This window comes from Leucoraja erinacea, chromosome 38 (genome assembly GCF_028641065.1).
Source record: "Leucoraja erinacea ecotype New England chromosome 38, Leri_hhj_1, whole genome shotgun sequence".
In the NCBI taxonomy this organism is placed as follows: Eukaryota; Metazoa; Chordata; class Chondrichthyes; order Rajiformes; family Rajidae; genus Leucoraja; species Leucoraja erinaceus.
The window spans coordinates 8,695,878-8,715,996 of NC_073414.1; the positions used below are offsets into that span (position 1 = coordinate 8,695,878).

Sequence of the window (20,119 nt, forward strand, 5' to 3'; positions counted from 1 at the left end):
CGCTGCACTGGCCCGGTGGAGGCTGCGGTACCGGGCTTGGCCGGGGGGCGGAGGGAGGCGCTACAGCGCGATGGCGGCTCGCGTTGCTCAGGGGGCGCGCACTGTCCGTGAGTAGCGGGGAGACCCGGCCCCGGTGGGGAGAATCCCCTACCCCTCAGGCCCGGGCCGCCCCTGTCACTCCCCCCCCCCCCCCCCCCCTATCCCCTCTCCTCACCTCTCCCCCTCTACCCCCCACTCACACCCTCTCCTCTACTCCCCCTTCTCTCCCCTCGACCCCCTCTCCTCACCCCTCCCCCTAGCCTCTACCCCTCCCCCTCGCCTCTCCCCCTCCTCTCCCCCCCCTCTCCTCACTCCTCCCCCCCCCCCTCTCCACCCCCCCCCCCCTCACCCCCTCCCCCCCTCTCCCCCTCCTCCCCTCTCTCCCCCTCTCCACCCCCTCCTCACCCCTCCTCTACCCCCTCTCTCCCCCCCCCTCTCACCCTCCACCTTCTTTCCCCTTTCCCCTCCCTCCCCCCCATCCCCTCCACCCCCCCCCACCCCCCCCCCCCCCCCCGCCCCCCCCCCCCTCCCCCCCTTCCCCCCCACCCCCCCCCACCCCCTCCCCTCCCCCCCCCCCCCTTTTCTTTCCCTCTCCCTCTCACCCTCCGCCTCCCCTATAGGGTGATTTCACGAAAGGTCACTGGAGCGTAGATTCGCACCCACGTGACCGAAAATCTCAAGTGGAGGACATGCTAGACATCCGGTACATGTTAGTGGATGGGAAAACACGCACTTTCACACCCGTTAAAAACATAGAAAACGGCCAGGTTTTGCGTCAATAATGCCTTACTTTTGATGAAATTCAGCGAGCAAATGCGATAATTCCCGATATTTTGGACCTTTAAATCTCCACGGCAAATGTCCGCTGTTCACTTCCGCTGGATTGGCACCTTCAGCTCCCTCTTTAATTTACCTTAGTTTCTATCTTTCTTTTTTACTGTAAATCTAGGTAGCTGTGCCTCACGGTCACCCCGACTGGCACAGTAAATTGCAGCTCAAAACCTGGCCGTTTTCTATGTTTTTAACGGGTGGGAAAGTGCGTCCCCCCCCCCCCCTCTCTCCCTCTCCCTCTTCCTCTTTCTCCCTCTCCCCCCCCCCTCCCCCTCCCCCCCTCCCCTCTACGCCCCTCCCCCTCCCCATTACCCCACTCCCCCATCCCTCTAACTCTTTTAAATTCGTCCAGTGAATAGGCCTCTACTGCCTTCTGTGGCAGAGAATTCCATAGATTCACTACTCTCTATGAAAAAGTTTATTCTCATCTCAGCTTTAAATGGACTCCCCTTTATTCAGACTGTGGCCCCTAGTTCTGGACTCCCCCATCATTGGGACCATTTTTCCTGCTTGTCCAGTCCTTTTATAATTTTATAGGTTTCGATAAGATCCATATAAATTTCAGTGAATACAAGCCCAGTCTTTCCAATCTTTCCTCATATGACAGTCCCGCCATCCCGGGAATTAACCTGGTGAACCTACGCTGCACTGCCTCAATAGCAAGGATGTCCTTCCTCAAATTAGGAGATCAAAACTGCACACAATACTCCAGATGTGGTGTCACTAGGGCCCTGTACAACTACAGACTAACCTCTTTACTCCTATACTGAAATCCTCTTGTTATGAAGGCCAACATGCTATTAGCTTTCTTCACTGCCTGCTGTACCTGCATGCTTACTTCCTGGAACTCCCTCCCGAACAGCGGAATGACAGCATCTTGACCAGCAGGACTGCAGTGGTTCGAGAAGGCAGCTCATTCCTGCTTTCTAGATAGTAATAAAGAATAAGCAATAAGTTCAGGCATTGTCACCCTTTCCCTTCCACCCATATCCCTCCCTCTGGCTTTACTTCTTCCTTCCTTCCTAACTTATCTGACACCCTTTTCATCTCTAGCCTTTGTCCACCCATCTGCCTATCAATCTCCCACCCTCACCTGTATCCACCTTTGTCCCATCCCCACATCTCTTTTCCGGTTTTCCATCCCCCTACTACAGATAAAAGGACTGGACAAGCTAGATGCAGGAAAATTTTTCCAAATGTTGGGCGAGTCCAGAACCAGGGGCCATAGTCTTAGAATAAAGGGGAGGCTATTTAACCATTCCCAATACAGCACGGAAACAGGCGATCTCGACCCTAGAACCATAATCTCCCCATATACCTGCGCTCAGACCATAAGTCAATTATTTTAAAATGATAAAACGAACCTGCCTCCACCACCTTCACTGGAAGCTCATTCCACACAGCTACCACTCTCTGAGTAAAAAGAAGTTCCCCCTCATGAGTCCCTTAATTCTCATGTCATGTCCCCTTGTTTGAATCTTCCCTACTCTCAGTGGGAAAAGCTTAAGACTGAGGTGAGAAAAAAACTTTTTCACCCAGAGAGTTGTGAATTTGTGGAATTCCCTGCCACAGAGGGCAGTGGAGGCCTAAATCACTGGATGGATTTAAGAGAGAGTTAGATAGAGCTCTAGGGGCTAGTGGAATCAATGGATATGGGGAGAAGGCAGGCACGGGTGCTGGCTCGAAGGGCCGAATGGCCTCCTCTTGCACCTGTTTTCTATGTTACTACATGCAGTTGAAGAAGATCCCCAAACCAAAATGCCACCTGTCCATTCCCTCCACAAATGCTGCCTGATCCACTGAGTTCCAGCGCCAGAGACCGTAGTCAGGGTTCGATCCTGACTACGGGTGTTGTATGTACGTTGTTCCCCTGACAGCGTGGGTATTCTCCGGGTGCACTGGTTTCCTCCCACACTCCAGAGAAATACAGGTTTATTGATTAAATGTCTCCTGGAAATTGTAAATTGTCATAAGGTCATGTGAAAGGTGTAGAATTAAGCCATTCGTCCTATCTGAATGGCGGAACCTACCCCGCCATTCAATCATGGCTGATCCATCTCTCCCTCCTAACCCCTTTCTCCTGCCTTCTCCCCATAACCTCTGACACCCGCACTAATCAAATTGTCCCTAGTGTGTAGGATTGTGCTGGTATACAGGGTGACCGCTGGTCGGCGGGGATTGGGTGCGGTGAAGGGCGTGTTTCCACGATGAAGTGTAAAGTCTAAAGACGGCCTTCCACACAGTGCAGCCAGCCATTTGGTCTCCCCAACCCCCACCTCTGATCAAGCAGTGCAAAGTCTGAGTGATGAAACCACGGCTGGTGATCAATGGCATGAACGGGGGGGGTGGGGGGGGGGGGGGGGGGGGGGGAGAGATAGATAGAGCCCGTCAACACACTGAACGCTGGCCCTGACAAGTTAAAACACGAGCAGAGGCTCTTCAGATCACCTACAACCAAAGATCCTATAGATAGACCACTCATAAATGCAATGGGCTGACGTGTAGTATGCAACGGAGCGGAACGTGGGCCTTTTTTTCATCAATTTCAGTAACCCGACCCGACCCGCAGTGGCGGGGGGACAGTTTGAGTTAATAAATTAAAATTCTGAAAATGAGGAGAAGATTTTTCCCAAAGAACTTTTATTTTTACGAGGATTTTTCCGTAACCGGCTTCCGTCTCCACACTAGTATCTTTGCTCCGCTACGGGATCTTTGGTGCAGAGACGGAAGCCGGTTACGGAAATGGGGCCGAAAATGACCCATGAATCTGCCCATGACCGTACTACGTCTTTTTCATCGAGTGGACGATCTTGCTCGCTATTGGGTCTTTGCCTACGTTTAATGCCCCCCTCCCCCCCCCCAGTAGTTTGTAGAGCGGCCATTTTGGGGAGCGGCAGGAAAGGGGGGGGGTTAGTTTAAGATTCTACGGGTCCTGAAGGCCGTGAGGGGGGAGCAGACTGTGACCTTCTCAAGTGTCTGAAGGGTAACCCGGAGATCTGACAGAAGTCTGGTAGGCGGGCAGCACAGTGGCGCCGCAGTAGAGTTGCTGCCTCACAGTGCCCCAGGTTCGATCCTGAATATGGGTGTTGTCTGTACGGAGTTTGTACATTCTCCCAATGACCTGTGTGGGTTTTCTCTGGGTTTTTGGCACTAGTGTGTAGGATAGTGCTTGCTGGTTGGCGTGGACTCGATGGGCCGAAGGGCCTATTTCCGCGCTTTATCCCTAAACTAAACTAGTTCCTCGGCCCATTCTGACTCCACCGCTCAATCCCCTGGGAATGTTTTCATCCTGAATTCTAAGAGTGGACAAACTACTCCGGATTCAGCAGGAGTTTCCAGAGGGTAGTCTTCATCTGTCATAGAGTGATACAGCGTGGAAACAGACCCTTCAGCCCAACTTGCCCACACTGGCCAACATGTCCCAGCTGCACTAGTGCAACCTGCCTGCATTTGGCCCATATCCCTCTAAACCTGTCCTATCCATGTACCTGTCTCTTAAACGTTGCGATAGTCCCTGCCTCAACTAGCTCCACAGGCAGCTCGTTCCATTCACCCACCACCCTTTGTGTGAAAACGCTACCTCTCGGCTTCCTGTTAAATCTTTCCCCCCTCACCTTAAACCTATGTCCACTGGTTCTCGATTCTCCTACTCTGGGGACGAGACTGTGCATCTACCCATCTATTCCTCCCATGTGTTTGTACACCGCCCTCTTCTGGTGTACACCAGGATGTACAGTGCTCACCCGCAAAGTGGCGCAGCGGTAGAGTTGCTGCCTCACAGAGTCAGAAACCCAGGTTCTATCCCGACCACGGGTGCTGCCTGTACGGAGCTCGCACGTTCTCCCCCCTGACCTGCGTGGGTTTTCTCCAGGTGCTTCGGTTTCCTCCCACACTCCAAAGACGTGCAGGTTTGTAGGTTAATTGGCTCCTGTACATTGCACTGTATAGTGTGTAGGATAGTGCTAGTGTGCGGGGATCGCTGGTGGTCGGCGCACACTCGATGGGCCGAAGGGCCTGTTTCCATGCTGCATCTCTAAACTAAGGTAGAGGCCTCTTCAGTTCCAGTAATTCGCTGGATCATTGGGTTAGCTGGCGGGAACAAATGGCTGCGTTCCGGTAATGATCCACGTGAAAAACGCTGGTTGGATGGTCGCTTGACGGTCGGCGTGGACTTGAAGGGCCTGTAACAATAGACAATGGACAATAGGTGCAGGAGTAGGCCATTCGGCCCATCGAGCCAGCACCGCCATTCAATGTGATCATCCCCAATCAGTACCCCGTTCCTGCCTTCTCCCCATATCCCCTGACTCCACTATTTTTAAGAGCCCTATCTAGCTCTCACTTGAAAGCATCCAGAGAACCTGCCTCCACCGCCCTCTGAGGCAGAGAATTCCACACATTCACAACTCTCTGTGAGAAAAAGTGTTTCCTCGTCTCCGTTCTAAATGCCTTACCCCTTATTCTTAAACTGTGGCGCCTGATTTATAGTTTATAGTTTGTTTGGTTGTTTGTTTGGTTGTCTTTTTGCACAAACGTCTGCGAGCATTGCCACTTTTCATTTCACTGCACATCTCGTATGTGTATGTGACGAATAAACATGACTTGACTTGACTTGGTTCTGGACTCCCCCAACATCGGGAACATGTTGCCGATGTGTCCACGGTGTATCTCTAAACTAACCTAAACTAATATCTGGGTGGAGTGAGTGGCTGAGCATTTGGGTGGCTGGTGGCTGAGTGTGGGAAGTGAGTCCCTGCATGTTACCTACTGGGACCCTCTGTCTGGCTGTGATTCTCGCCCTCTACCCCCTGACCCCTCCTGTGTCTGGTAGACAAAAGTGCTGGAGAAACTCAGCGGGTGCAGCAGCATCTATGGAGCGAAGGAAATAGGCAACGTTTCGGGACGAAACGTTGCCTATTTCCTTCGCTCCATAGATGCTGCTGCACCCGCTGAGTTTCTCCAGCACTTTTGTCTACCTCAGTTTTTCCAGCATCTGCAGTTCCTTCTTAAACACTCCTGTGTCTGGCCTGGGTTCATTCCCCTACATTCCCAGCCCCTTTCCCCAACTAAACCGAGGACTTGAATTTGCTTCTCCAGCCCTCATTCCACTCTCTCTCTATCTCTCTCTGACTTTTGGTGTTTGACCCACAGGCCGGGTGTCACGGGCGATGCTGGTGGGGTCACGGGGCATGTCGGTGGCGGCGGCGGCCCCCTACAGCTTCGAGAGCCTGCGCGCCACGCGGGTAGGTGACAGCGTGCTCCACGTGGAACTGAACCGGCCCGAGAAGAGGAACGCCATGAACAAGACCCTCTGGAGGTCACTATCCATCTTGTTCACTACCTGAGAGTGCAAATGCTGGCCAACTGCTGCCCGCATTGTAGTGTAGTGGTAGACTACTGCCCAACTGCTGCCCGCTATGGAGTGTAGTGGTAGACACAAGGAAACGCAGGTGCTGCTTTACAAAAAAAGACACAAAGTGCTGGAGTGTAGGTGGCACGGTGGCGCAGCAGTAGAGTTGCTGCCTCACAGCGCCAGATACCCGGGTTGGATTCTGGATGAGTTACTCCCAACATTTACCTTCGATTTAAACCAGTTCCTACACGGGAAAACAAGGACCCAGTTTGTGGTATTTTTGTCTTATGAACTTCTATAAGGGCAGTGGTAGGGCGGTGGCTCAGTGGTGGAGTTGCTGCCTCACAGCGAATGCAGCGGCAGAGACCCGGGTTCGATCCCGACTGCGGGTGCTGTCTGTACGGAGTTTGCACGTTCTCCCCGTGACCTGCGTGGGTTTTCTCCGGGTGCTCCGGTTTCCTCCCACACTCCAAAGACATGCAGGTTTGTCGGGCAATTGGCTTTGATTAAATTGTAAATTGTGCCTAGTGTGTAGGATAGTGTTAGTGTACGAGGTGATCCCTGATCGGCACGGACTCAATGGGCCGAAGGGCCTGTTTCTGTGCAGTAGCTCTAAAGTCTAAAGTAAAATCTAAGCAGTGGGTCAGGCAGCATCGCTGGTCAAATCATCTAATTTGATAGTATTATCCAATTATATATTAAAATAACTAATTGGATAACATGCAAAACAAAGGTTTTCACTGTACAATGAATTCAATTATACTTTGAAGGAGTGTCTCGACTTGAAACGTCACCTATGCCTTCGCTCCATAGATGCTGCCTCACCCGCTGAGTTTCTCCAGCATTTTTGTCTACCTTCGATTTTTCCAGCATCTGCAGTTCCTTCTTCAACGTAGTGTCACATGCTTTTGTATCTGCATGAAAATCGGTATAAAACAGTCTGAAGAAGGGTGTCGATCCGAAACGTCCCCCCATCCTTCTCTCCAGAGATGCGGTCTGTCCCGCTGGGTTACTCCAGCTTTTTGTGTCTACGTCCGGTAAAACAATACAGCAGACCTCACCGAGGCAGCACACAAGAGTCGCCATGTTTCCGACGCCGATTGTTACAAAAAATGTTTTACATATCCAACAGACTTATCTTCTGCTCGCAGCGGTGTACCTGGCCTACCGCCGCTCCTGGCAACGTGCGAACCTCCCACCGGACCCCCCCCCCCCCCCCTTCATTCCCGGTTCACGCGGCAATAACATATCACCTAAAGGTAGCTTGCCAAGATTTGGCCCCCCGTAACCGTCACAGAGGACAACCCCAAGACATTGGATAGAGTGGATGTGGAGAGGATATTTCCACTAGTGGGAGAGTGTAGGACTTGAGGTCGTAGCCTCAGAATTCAAGGACGTTCCTTTAGGGAGGAGATGAGGAGACATTTCTGTAGTCGGTGGGTGGAGAATCTGTGGAATTCTTTGCTACGGAGCTCAGTGGATATTTTAAAGGCAGAGATAGATAGATTCTTGCTTAGTACGGGTGTTGGGGGTTATGGGGAGAAGGCAGGAGAATGGGTGTAGGAGAGAGATAGATCAGCCAGCCATGATTGAATGGCGGAGTAGACTTGATGGGCCGAATGGCCTAATTCTGTTCCTATCACTGATGAATATTCGCTGTAGTTTTAAATCACTTCAAGTCTTTTTTCTTAGGTACACAAAATTGCTGGAGAAACTCAGCGGGTGCAGCAGCATCTATGGAGCGTAGGAAATAGGCGACGTTTCGGGCTGAAACCCTTCTTCAGACTGATGGGGGGGGGAGGGGAGAAGGAAGGAAAAAGGGAGGAGGAGGAGCCTGAGGGCGGGGGGATGGGAGGGACAGCTCGAGGGTTAAGGAAGGGGAGGAGACAGCAAGGGCTAGCAAAATTGGGAGAATTCAACGTTCATGCCATCAGGATGCAAGCTGCCCAGGCGGAATATGAGGTGCTGTTCCTCCAATTTCCGGTGTTGCTCACTCTGGAAGACCCAGGACAGAGAGGTCGGATTGGGAATGGGAGGGGGAGTTGAAGTGCTGAGCCACCGGGAGTTCAGGTAGGTAATTGCGGACTGAGCGGAGGTGTTCAGCGAAACGATCGCCCAACCGCCGCTTTGTCTCCCCGATGTAAATCAGCTGACACCTAGAGCAGCGGATGCAGTAGATGAGGTTGGAGGAGATACAGGTGAACCTTTGTCGCACCTGGAACGACTGCTTGGGACCTTGAATGGAGTCGAGGGGGGAGGTGAAGGGACAGGTGTTGCATTTCTTGCGGTTGCAACGGAAAGTGCCCGGGGAGGGGGTGGTGCGGGAGGGAAGGGAAGAATTGACAAGGGAGTTGCGGAGGGAGCGGTCTTTGCGGAAGGCAGACATGGGGGGAGATGGGAAGATGTGGCGAGTGGTGGGGTCACGTTGGAGGTGGCGGAAATGGCGGAGGATTATGTGTTGTATTTGCCGGCTGGTGGGGTGAAAGGTGAGGACCAGGGGGACTCTGCCCTTGTTGCGAGTGCGGGGATGGGGAGAGAGAGCAGTGTTACGGGGTATGGATGAGACCCTGGTGCGAGCCTCATCTATGGTGGCGGAGGGGAATCCCCATTCCCTGAAGAACGAGGACATTTCCGATGCCCTGGTATGGAATGTCTCATCCTGGGAACAGATGCGGCGTAGGCGGAGGAATTGGGAGTAGGGGATGGAGTCTTTACAGGGGGCAGGGTGGGAAGACGTGTAATCCAGATAGCCATGTGAGTCAGTTGGTTTGTAGTGTATGTCGGTCAGAAGTCTGTCCCCTGCGATGGAGATGGTGAGGTCAAGGAATGGTAGGGAAGTGTCGGAAATGGTCCAGGTGTATTGGGGTGCCGGATGGAAGTTGGCTCAAGTGAAATCCTTTTTCTTCGCTGGATTTGATGCATAACCAGCAACAACTGTGCCTTGATCCAACAGAGAGATGGTGGAATGCTTCGACAGAGTAGCCCAGGACAGCGACTTCCGAGTTGTGGTGATCTCAGGAGCTGGAAAGATGTTTACTGCAGGTAAATGTGGCCCCAACACTGGCACAAAGCACGAGAGCCCAGTCAGTGCCGTGTGAACGTCCATGTTTATCGCTGCAGTTATTAAAACGCAGATCCCTACAGAAGGTGCGCAAGGATTGTGGGCTGCGTGGCCTTTGTGTGTTCAATTTGTAAAGAAAGACGGGCAACTTTGAAAGGAGCTTTGCTTTGCATGGAGGGTGGTGCTTGCCTGGAATGCTCTGCCAAGGATGGCGGTAGAGGTGGTCTTTAAGAGGCTATTAAATAGGCACCTGGATATGAGTAAGAAGGATCTGCGGAGGCTGGTTTAAACCAAAGATAGACACAAAAAGCTGGAGTATCTCAGCTGGACAGGCAGCATCACTGGAGAGAAGGAATGGGTGACGTTTCTGGTCTTAAGAAGAGTCTCGTCCTGAAACGTCACACATTCGAGTCCGGAACCAGGGGTCACAGTTTAAGAATAAGGGGTAGGCCATTTAGTACTGAGGTGAGGAAATACTTTTTCACCCAGAGACAATAGACAATAGACAATAGGTGCAGGAGTAGGCCATTCGGCCCTTCGAACCAGCACCACCATTCAATGTGATCATGACTGATCATCCCAAATCAGTACTCCGTTCCCCTGACTCCACTATCTTTAAGAGCCCTATCTAGCCCTCTCTTGAAAGTATCCAGAGAATCGGCCTCCACCGTCCTCTGAGGCAGAGAATTCCACAGACTCACAACTCTCTGAGAAAAAGTGTTTCCTCGTCTCCGTTCTAAATGGCTTACCCCTTATTCTTAAACTGTGGCCCCCCTGGACTCCCCCAAGATCGGGAACATGTTTCCTGCCTCTAGCGTATCCAAACCCTTAACAATCTTATATGTTTCAATAAGATCCCCTCTCAACCTTCTAAACTCCAGAGTGTACAAGCCCAGCCGCTCCATTCTCTCCACATATGACAGTCCCGCCATCCTTGGAATTAACCTTGTAAACCTATGCTGCACTCCCTCAATAGCAAGAATGTCCTTCCTCAAATTAGGGGACCAAAACTACACACAATACTCCAGGTGTGGTCTCACTAGGACCCTATACAACTGCAGAAGGACCTCTTTGCTCCTTCTGTTGTGAATCTGTGGAATTATCTGCCACAGAAGGCAGTGGAGGCTAATTCACTGGATGTTTGCAAGAGAGAGTTAGATTTAGCTCTTAGGGCTAACGGAATCAGGAGATATGGGGAGAAAGCAGGGATGGGGTACGGTTCATCCATTCTTTCGTTGTATGTCAGTCCCGCCATCCCGGGTATTATATGATGATAACCCCAAGGATATACTGGCATCGACACGCCTAGTCCAATAGTTTAACTGTGTGAAGATTCTCCTGTAACATTGGCATTGTGTTTTTAGTTTGTGTGTTTGTCTGAGACTGAAAAAGGATCTCAACCCGAAACGTCACCCATTCCTTCTCTCCAGAGATGCTGCCTGTCCCGCTGAGTTACTCCAGCATGTAATGTCTACCGACCTTATTTTTTGACAGTAATCCGTGATGTAAATGTTTGGAATGATGTGTAAGGCATCCACAAGAGAGCTCTGATTGAGAAGAGCTATGATGGCAATGAGTTTGCCGCAGAGCCCAGAGTCCCGGTCTTTCTGCAGGTTCAGTGTTGTACATTGAGCTGCACAGCTCCAGCAACCCCCTGTTCAATTTTGAACCCTGGTGTGGCACAACAGAGGGTGTGAGGGGTGGAGGGGGAGTGGGAGGTGGGTCAGGAAGAGTGGGGGGGGGGGGGGGGGGGGGGGGGGAGGGAGGCGGTGGGAGCAGTGGGGGAGAGAGGGTGGAGGGACAGGGAGTGGGGTGGAGCTGAGTTGGGCTGTGCGGCGGGCATCGTGTGAGTGGGGCTTTGTGAGAGTGAGTATGTGGGTCGGATGGTGGAGGGAGCTGAGAGTTGGGCTGTGGGGCGGAGGGGACAGGACGGGACGGGGCTGTGGGGTGGAGCTGAGAGAAGGGCTGTGTGGTGAAGTGTTCGGATGGTTAATTTAACCCAGTCAATGATGATGTTGGGTGTCTCGTGCAGGGATTGATCTGATGGACATGGCAGGAGACATGTTGCAGTCGGAAGAAACAGATGTAGCCCGTAAAGCGTGGAAGCTCCGGAACACCGTCCTCCGGTTTCAGGAAAGTTTCAGCGCGATAGAGAAGGTAGGACTGATGCGGGGAATCTACAAATACTAAAGGTGACATTGACTAGTGGTATGTGTCAATGGAAGTAATTTCTTGTCAATTTCAGTGAAACTGACAGACTGCTCATAAGAGACAATGGTGTCCGATTAATCCGGGGAGGTTACATGGAAACAGTATTATTTTTCCCCGGACTGTTTTTTCCAAGACAGCTTTTTTTCCTACGTTATTTTCCAAAGTAACTTTTAAGTTCCCAATCAAAATCACGTTATAACCAATTCGGCCCACAAATATTGTTCCCTAATTCATCTCTCACATTCTATTTAATTTGTGGTGTTAAATACCACATGGTGCAGATGAGTTACCCATGTATATCAATTACTCAGGCCTGAGTGAATAAGGTAGTTCCTAATTTTGCAGACCACACAATGTATGGAATAAGCATGAACTGTGAGGAGATAAGCAAGCTGGTGGGACGGGTGAATGAGAGGTGTCACATTTTGGTAGGAAGAATTAGGTGAGGAATTGCTACCTAGAGATCTGGGGTATAAATTATATTTATGTGCATAACTTAAGTGTGCACAGTGGCGTCGCTAGTAGAACTGGTGTCTCACGGTTCCAAGGACCTGGATTCGAACCTGACATCTAGTGCTGTCTGTGAACCCTCGGATTTCTGCCGGGTGCTCCTGTTTCCTCCCATTGCCCAAATATGTGCAGGTTGCTAGGATGTGTAGGAAGGAACTGCAGATGCTGGTTTACACCGAAGATAGACACAAAATGCTGGAGTAATTCAGCGGGGCAGGCAGCGTCTCTGGACAGAAGGAATGGGTCATTCCGTCTATCCAGAGATGCTGCCTGTCCCACTAAGTAACTTTAGCAGGTTGCTTAGTTTAGTTTAGAGATACAGACCGGAAACAGGCCCTTCGGCCCACCGAGTCCGCACCGACCAGCGATCCCCGCACATTAACACTATCCTACACACACGTCTTTGGAGTGAAGATTTCTGAGAAAACCCACGCAATCACAGGGAGAACGTACAAACTCCGTACAGACAGCACCCGTAGTCAGGATCGAACCCGGGTCTCTGGCGCTGTGAGGCAGCAGCTCTACCGCTGTGCATTTGTGCACAGGAGAATTCCGGCCTGCGTGCTCTCCAACAAGGTGAGAATGGCTACTCCTCACACCCACAGTCTAGATTTATCTTGTGTTTTTTTTTGCAGTGCCCCAAGCCAGTCATTGCCGCCATACACAGTGCCTGCATCGGGGGAGGTGAGTTCTCAGCATCGCTTTAATCATCGTAGAACCGAGGGAACGGACCCTTGCCAAGCTGCCCGTCCAGCTCATCTCCATCCACATCTATAATGACGCTCTTCACGTCACTCTCACGACCCAACTCTCCCCCTGCAGCCCAGACCATCACACAAACCAACCTCCCTTCCACTGGCTCCATCTACACCTCACGCTGCCTCGGCAAGGCCAGCAGCATCATCAAGGACCAGCCTCACCCCGGTCACTCCCTCTTCTCCCCTCTCCCAGCAGACAAGAAGTACAGAAGTTTGAAAACGCACACACCTCCAGATTCAGGGACAGTTTCCTCCCAGCTGTTATCAGGCAACTGAACCGTCCTCTCACCAACCAGAGAGCAGTGCTGACCTCCCATCTACCTCATTGGCGACCCTTGAAATATCTTTAATTGCACTTTACTGGACTTTACCTTGCACTAAACGTTACTCCCTGTATCCTGCATCTCTTCATTGTGGAAGGCTTGATTGTAATCATGTATGTGTAGATGCTGGTTAAAACCGAAGATAGACACACAAAGCTGGAGTAACTCAGCGGGACAGGCAGCCTCTCTGAAGAGAGGGAATGGGTGACATTTCGGGTCGAGACCCTTCTTCACTTTGAAGAAGGGTCTCGACCCGAAACGTCAGCCATTCAGTCCTTCTGTTCAGAGATGCTGCCTGTCCCGCTGAGTTACTCCAGCTTTGTGTGCCATCGTGTATAGTCTTTCCACTGACTGGATAGCACGCAATGAAAAGCTTCACACTGAACCTCAGCGCACGTGACAATAGCAATCTAAACTCACCCAAAGAAAAGAAAGCTTGAATGACACCATATCGGAACGGTCTTCCAGATAACCTCTGCCTCGTGACCCAGTCAGTTGTGAGTCGTACACTCCCACCCCTGTCGGGATGAAAGACGCTCTTTGGTCGGCCCGAACCTTGTTGACCTCCCAGCTGAGTGAGATGGCCGACGGGGAATGTCCACGGCTTTGGAGCTCTAGAAGTTCCAGCAAGAGGCCGCCAGCTCCGCGTGTGTGTGTGTACACAAACCAAGAATAATAGTGCAAAAAAACAAAACCAATGCCCCCAAGTCTATGTAGTTCAGAGCTTATTTGGAGGTTGCAGTGTTTAATAGCCTGATGGCTGTAGGGAAGAAGGTGTTCCTGAACCTGGACGTTACAGTTTTCAGGTTCCTGTACCTTCTTCCCGATGGCAGGGGTGAAATGAGAGCATGGCCAGCTCTACCACCATGGCCAGTCCAACAAAACCTCCCAACTGTACATGACACCCAGTACGTGACAAAACTATATCAAAACCAGTATCAGCCCTGGCAGGGCCTCTGAAGTGTCTTAGTCATGTCCAGGAGGCGCTACTGCAGGCTAATGACTTCCCTTGCTGTCCTTCTGTACCTGCGCATGTACAGGGAAGCTGCCTGGTCCCCACTCCGGGAACAGAACCATGTACAGGGAAGCTGCCTGGTCCCCACTCCGGGAACAGAACCTTGTCTCCAGTGAGCTCACTCATTCTCCCTCTCTCTCTCCTTCTCTCCTGGCCAGGTATAGATCTGATCACAGCCTGTGACATCCGGCTTTGTTCACAAGATGCCTGGTTCCAAGTGAAGGTGAGTGTGTTTGTTTAGTGAGTTCCATTTACGTTAGTGTGCAGCAAGGAACTGCAGATGCTGGTTTTCACCAAATGTAGAGGCCATTTGGCTTTATTTTGTGTGTCATTAATTATGACATTTGCCTTTAAATTTTACTCTGCCCGTGATTACGTGGGTGGGATTCATTGCGTAGTCGGTGGCGAGTTTGCTGCTGGGTTCTCTTGCGCAGAAGCTTAGTTGGTTAGTTTGGTTTTAGAGCTCGACATGGCCAGAAGAAAAACCCTTCGACCATGTGGAGTTTTGCCTGGACCCGAGGTTTTCTAACGTTTAAAAGCGATATGCTTGAGTTTGATGAAGATTCAAGTGTACGAGTCAGAGAAGAAGGTCGGATGAATATCTTAGGGAGACATAAATGCTGGAGAAACTCAGCGGGTGAGGCAGCATCTATGGAGCGAAGGAATAGGTGACGTTTCTTCAGTCTGAAGAAGGGTCTCGATGTGAAACGTCACCTATTCCTTCGCTCCATAGATGCTGCCTCACCCGCTGAGTTTCTCCAGCATTTTTGTCTACCTTCGATTTTCCAGCATCTGCAGTTCCTTCTTAATCAGATGAATATCTTACTGTTTTTCTTCAACAATAAAGAAGCTATTAATCAAAAGACTGTGTTGTGAAGATTTATCTCCAGAGAAGCTCTGAAAGTCTCACGGAGAGCTCGCATGCGTATTACGACATTCTCCTAAAGGCATGTTGTCTCTTATGTGGCTATAGGGAGTAATCTCTTGAACGATATAAATATCTGCTGCACCCGCTGAGTTTCTCCAGCAATTTTGTGTACCTTCGATCTTCCAGCATCTGCAGTTCCTTCTTGAAAACTAAATATCTGCCACTACAGATAGACACAAAACGCTGGAGTAACTCAGCGGGACAGGCAGCATCTCTGGAGAGAATTAATGTGTGACAATCTGAAGATGGGTCAAGTCAAGTCAAGTCAAGTCAATTTTATTTCTATAGCACATTTAAAAACAACTCTCGTTGACCAAAGTGCTTTACACTAGTACAGGTACTAATGTGCTACATACAGTGGTACATAGATCTACAATACATACATAAATACATACATACAGCGCTCCCTCAGAACGTACAAACTCCGTACAGACAGCACCTGTAGTGGGGATTGAACCCGGGTCTCTGGTGCTGTAAGGCAGCAACTCTACCAACGGCGCGCCACAGTGCCATCCTAAATCAGGTTGATCAGGTTTTGTGACTGACCTGATCGTACTTGGGACTCGCCGTGAGTGGTGTTTCACGTTTAGCCTGCCTGCACTCTGTAAGATAGACCAGTGCGCATTTAAACAGAATGTTTCTCTTGTTTTTGTGCAGGAGGTGGATATCGGAATGGCAGCCGACGTGGGAACTTTGCAGCGACTCCCTAAAGTGATCGGAAACGCCAGGTAGCTTTTATCCCTCGTGTCATAGAACGAATATTGATTTCCAAAGCTTCAAGTAACCCTTCCATCCCCTCTCTCTCCATCCCTCATCCACACGTCTTGAACTCGGTTCACAGTCGCCTTGTTGAGTCTCGTTGTCTGTAACCCGTTTTCACCCAGCCCACAGCTAACTGTTTCCTTTATCATCATTATGGAATTATCTGCCTCAGAGGGCGGTTCTCTGGATGCTTTCAAGAGAGAGCTAGATAGGGCTCTTAAAGATAGCAGAGTCAGGGGATATGGGGAGAAGGCAGGAACGGGGTACTGATTGGGGATGATCAGCCATGATCACATTGAATGGTGGTGCTGGCTCGAAGGGCCGAATGGCCTACTCCTGAACCTATTGTCTATTGTCTACTTTTTTTGCATATCTGTCATTCATTTGTTCCATATCTCTCGTTTCCCTTTCTCCTTGACTCTCCAGTCTGAAGAAGAGTCTCGACCCGAAACGTCACCTATTCCTTTTCTCCTGAGATGCTGCCTGTCCCGCTGAGTTACTCCGGCTTTTTGTGTCTATCTTCGGTTTAAACCCACATCCGCAGTTCCTTCCGACACGGCTTCACCATGTTCCACCCTTGTTTGTGTTTTGCAGCCTGGTAAATGAGCTCGTTTACACCGCGAGGAAAATGATGGCAGATGAAGCCATGAGCTGCGGTCTGGTGAGGTAAACCCTAGGCCCGAAGCCTTTAACCTGCAATTGTTCGTCCTGCCTCTCCTCCCTCTCGGCTTTCTTCCCATCCCCTCACAATCGGTCTGGAGCAGGGTCCAGTGTTGCCTTGATGTCAGCATCCATAAAGACTCCTCACTCCCTTGTAACGGACCGTTCAAACTACTTCCCTCCGGCAGACGTTACAAGGCCTTCTACGCCCGAACCTCCAGACTCAGGAACAGCTTCATTCCCAGAGCTATAGCGGCTCTGAACCGGCCCTGCTGAGTGCCCCCCACCCCCCCTGGACTGTCTCCCTCGGATGGTCACGTCACACCGTTTATTTATTTATTTAATTTTTTTGACATCGGTTGGAAGCTGCATACTAAATCTCGTTGCACTGATGTGCAATGACAATAAAAGATATTATTATTATTATTATTATTATTATTATGTGTTAACAGTGAAATTCAAACAGTTCAGTAGGGTATTGCCACACCCCCGATCAGCGAGTGGACAGATATCGTCCACTGAGCCCGCATGCAGGAGACGCCATGTTTTTGCCGCCATTTTCAAAGTCGACGCTCCAGTTGTTATGAGCGATGGCCGGTCCAGGCGAGTCCCAGGCTGTTGCCGGGCCTCCAGCCATCGCCTGCCTTGGACCCTCTCCTCGCCCCAGTCCACCTTTGTTCCCGGGGAGGGTGGGGGCCTCCCGCAGCCGACCTTGAGTGCGGGGTTCCCTCTCCTCTCCTGCTGGCCTCGCTCCTCGCTCCTCGCCCTCTCCCTCCCGTCTCCGGTCTCCTCTGGCCCTTGGGGGACCAACAGGGGACCCGCTTTGCGGAAGCCGTGATCCGTCGGTCCAGGGTTTGAGTTCAGCCGCACAAGGGCCGAAGCCTCCTGGGAGGCATCAAGGGAGCCGACCAGAAGCATCAGAGATGCTGCTGAGTTACTCCAGCACTTGTGCCTGTTGTCACAAGGTGAATTCCTCTCTTTTTCTCCAAAGCCGAGTCTTCCAGGACAAAGAAGCCCTGCTGGAGGGTGCCTTCCATCTGGCGTCTGAGATTGCCAGCAAGAGCCCTCTGGCGGTGCAGGGATCCAAGCTGAACATGATCTACTCCAGGGACCACTCTGTCAAGGAAGGCCTGGATTACATTGTGAGTATACGTGCTAGAGGTTGATGTGGCCAAAAAACCTGATGTCTCATCACCGGCCCTCTACTCTGTTTCATTGTCAGAGTGAGGCTAAACGCAAATTGGAGGAACAGCACCTCATATTTCGCTTGGGCAACTTACACCCCAGTGGTATGAACATTGACTTCTCTAACTTCAAGTAGCCCTCGCTTTCCCTCTCTCTCCATCCCCTCCTTCCCAGTTCTCCCACCAGTCTGACTGTCTCCGACTACGTTCTATCTCTGTCCTGCCCCCTCCCCTGACATCAGCCTGAAGAAGGTTCTCGGCCAGAAACTTCGCCCATTCCTTCTCTCCAGAGATAGAAACATAGAAATTAGGTGCAGGAGTAGGCCATTCGGCCCTTCGAGCCTGCACCGCCATTCAATATGATCATGGCTGATCATCCAACTCAGTATCCCGTACCTGCTTTCTCTCCATACCCCCTGATCCCCTTAGCCACAAGGGCCACATCTAACTCCCTCTTAAATATAGATGCCGCCTGTCCTGCTGAGTTACTCCAGCAGTTTTTGTCTGTCCTCTACTTTGTTTCGACAGGAGTGTCTGTTGCATTGAATGGAGATGAGGAGGAATTTATTTAGCCAGAGGGTGGATTTCATTGCCACAGATGGCTGTGGAGGTCAAGTCAATCTGTATTTTTAAAACAGAGATTGATTGGTTCAAATGTAGGAACGAACTGCAGAATCTGGTTTAAACTGAAGATAGACACAAAGTGTCAGAGGTTGTGGGGAGAAGGCAGGATAATGGGGTTAGGAGGGAGAGATAGATCAGCCATGAGTAGACTTGATGGGCCGAATGGCCTAATTCTTCTACTATCACTTATGATCTTAAAATGCTGGAATAACTCAGGCAGTATCTGTGGAGAAAAGGAATAGATGACGTGTCAAGTCGAGACTCTTCTTCAATCTTCAGTTCATACTGTAGATAAGCGCAGTCATAAATAGGTACAAAAGTGCAACAATTGTAGTGTAAGAATAGTAGGCTTCACCGAGGCAGTCTATAAAGAGTCGCCATCTTATGCCAGTTAAGATTCAAGTGCTTAAAACTGAGTCGTATGTTGACCTTAAAGGCCTGTTGTTCTGGGAATTTGTGCGGTTTTAGTGGCCCCCGTGATCTTGCATTCGTGATCTGTGATATTCTCTGAGGATTGTCACCTTGTCGTGGTGGAGAAGCTTGTGTGGTCCTGAGATCCTGAGAGCGATGGCGTCTGGGGCTGTGCTCCTGGTAGGGCCACCCATGGCGGTACGGTCGAAGGGGAGGTCTCTGACAAAGAGCAATCCAACCACGACCTCAATGGTGGAACAGGCGGAGGATGATGGGTCTGAAGAAGGGTCTCGACCCGAAACATCACCCATTTCCTTCGCTCCATAGATGCTGCCTCACCCGCTGAGTTTCTCCAGCATTTTTGTCTACCTTCCAGCATCTGCAGTTCCTTCTTGAACATGATAAAGGGAATATCGTGAATAACATTTAATGCAAGATAAAGTTCAATCAAAGATAGTCCGCGGGTCTCCAATGAGGTGTTCACAAGCGAGGGGAGAAGAGGGAGTGGCCAAGGTGTGACTGGTCCTTGATGATGCTGCTGGCCTTGTCGAGGCAGCGTGAGGTGTAGATGGAGTCAATGGAAGGGAGGTTGGTTTGCGCGATGGTCTGGGCTGCGTCCTCAAGCCTCTGCATTTTCTTGCGGTCTTGGCAGGAGCAGAAGGGCCTGTTCCTGAGCTATACTGTTCTCTGCTCTCTGTCAATGTGCCACAAAGCCTCCTCCCTCACACACGCCAGTGGGGATTAACCGAGACATCCTTATCTTCCTTCAGGCCACGTGGAACATGTCTATGCTGCAAACTGAGGACATTGTGAAGTCAGCTCAGGCTGCAATGGAGAAAAAGACCCCGAAAGATATCACCTACTCCAAACTCTAATGGAACCAAATCTCGGACCATTTCCAGCTGGAGTAACTCAGCGGATCATGCAGAAACCTCTCCCATTGATATCCTATGCTACAATCTTACTACACCGATGAATTTTATTTTAGAAACAAAATAATTGTTTGTAAAAAAAATCTATTGTAATTAAATGTTATATAGGATCACTCTTACACCTTTTGATCTTTTTTTTCAGTTTGTAATGTACTTTATCGACAAACTGAGTCTGGGTAGCAAAGTTTTTAAGAAGGAACTGCTGATGCTGGAAAATCGAAGGTAGACAAAAATGCTGGAGAAACTCAGCAGGTGAGGCAGCATCTATGGAGTGAAGGAAATAGGCGACGTTTCGGGTCGAAACCCTTCTTCAGACTGATGTGGGGGGGGGTGGGAAGAAGTAAGGAAGTGGAGGAGCCAGAGGGCTGAGGGAGAGCTGAGAAGAGGAGGAGACAGCAAGGGCTACCGGAAATTGGAGAATTCAAAGTTTATGCCGCTGGGGTACAAACTGCTCAAGCGGAATATGAGGTGCTGCTCCTCCAGTTTCCGGTGGTGCTCACTCTAGCCATGGAGGAGG

General features: G+C 50.6%; 1 protein-coding gene across 1 annotated transcript; it reads left to right on the plus strand.

The window, feature by feature from the left end:
- The first annotated feature begins 22 nt into the window (after window positions 1-22).
- ech1 (enoyl CoA hydratase 1, peroxisomal) lies at window positions 23-19,721 on the plus strand. The gene is made up of 10 exons (XM_055663809.1): window positions 23-107; window positions 6,022-6,187; window positions 9,177-9,265; window positions 11,317-11,441; window positions 12,641-12,689; window positions 14,260-14,324; window positions 15,687-15,757; window positions 16,386-16,457; window positions 17,443-17,593; window positions 19,441-19,721. The coding sequence occupies exons 1-10, from the start codon at window positions 71-73 to the stop codon at window positions 19,543-19,545; spliced, it is 930 nt and encodes a 309-aa protein (XP_055519784.1). The 5' UTR covers window positions 23-70; the 3' UTR covers window positions 19,546-19,721.
- Window positions 19,722-20,119: the final 398 nt, after the last annotated feature.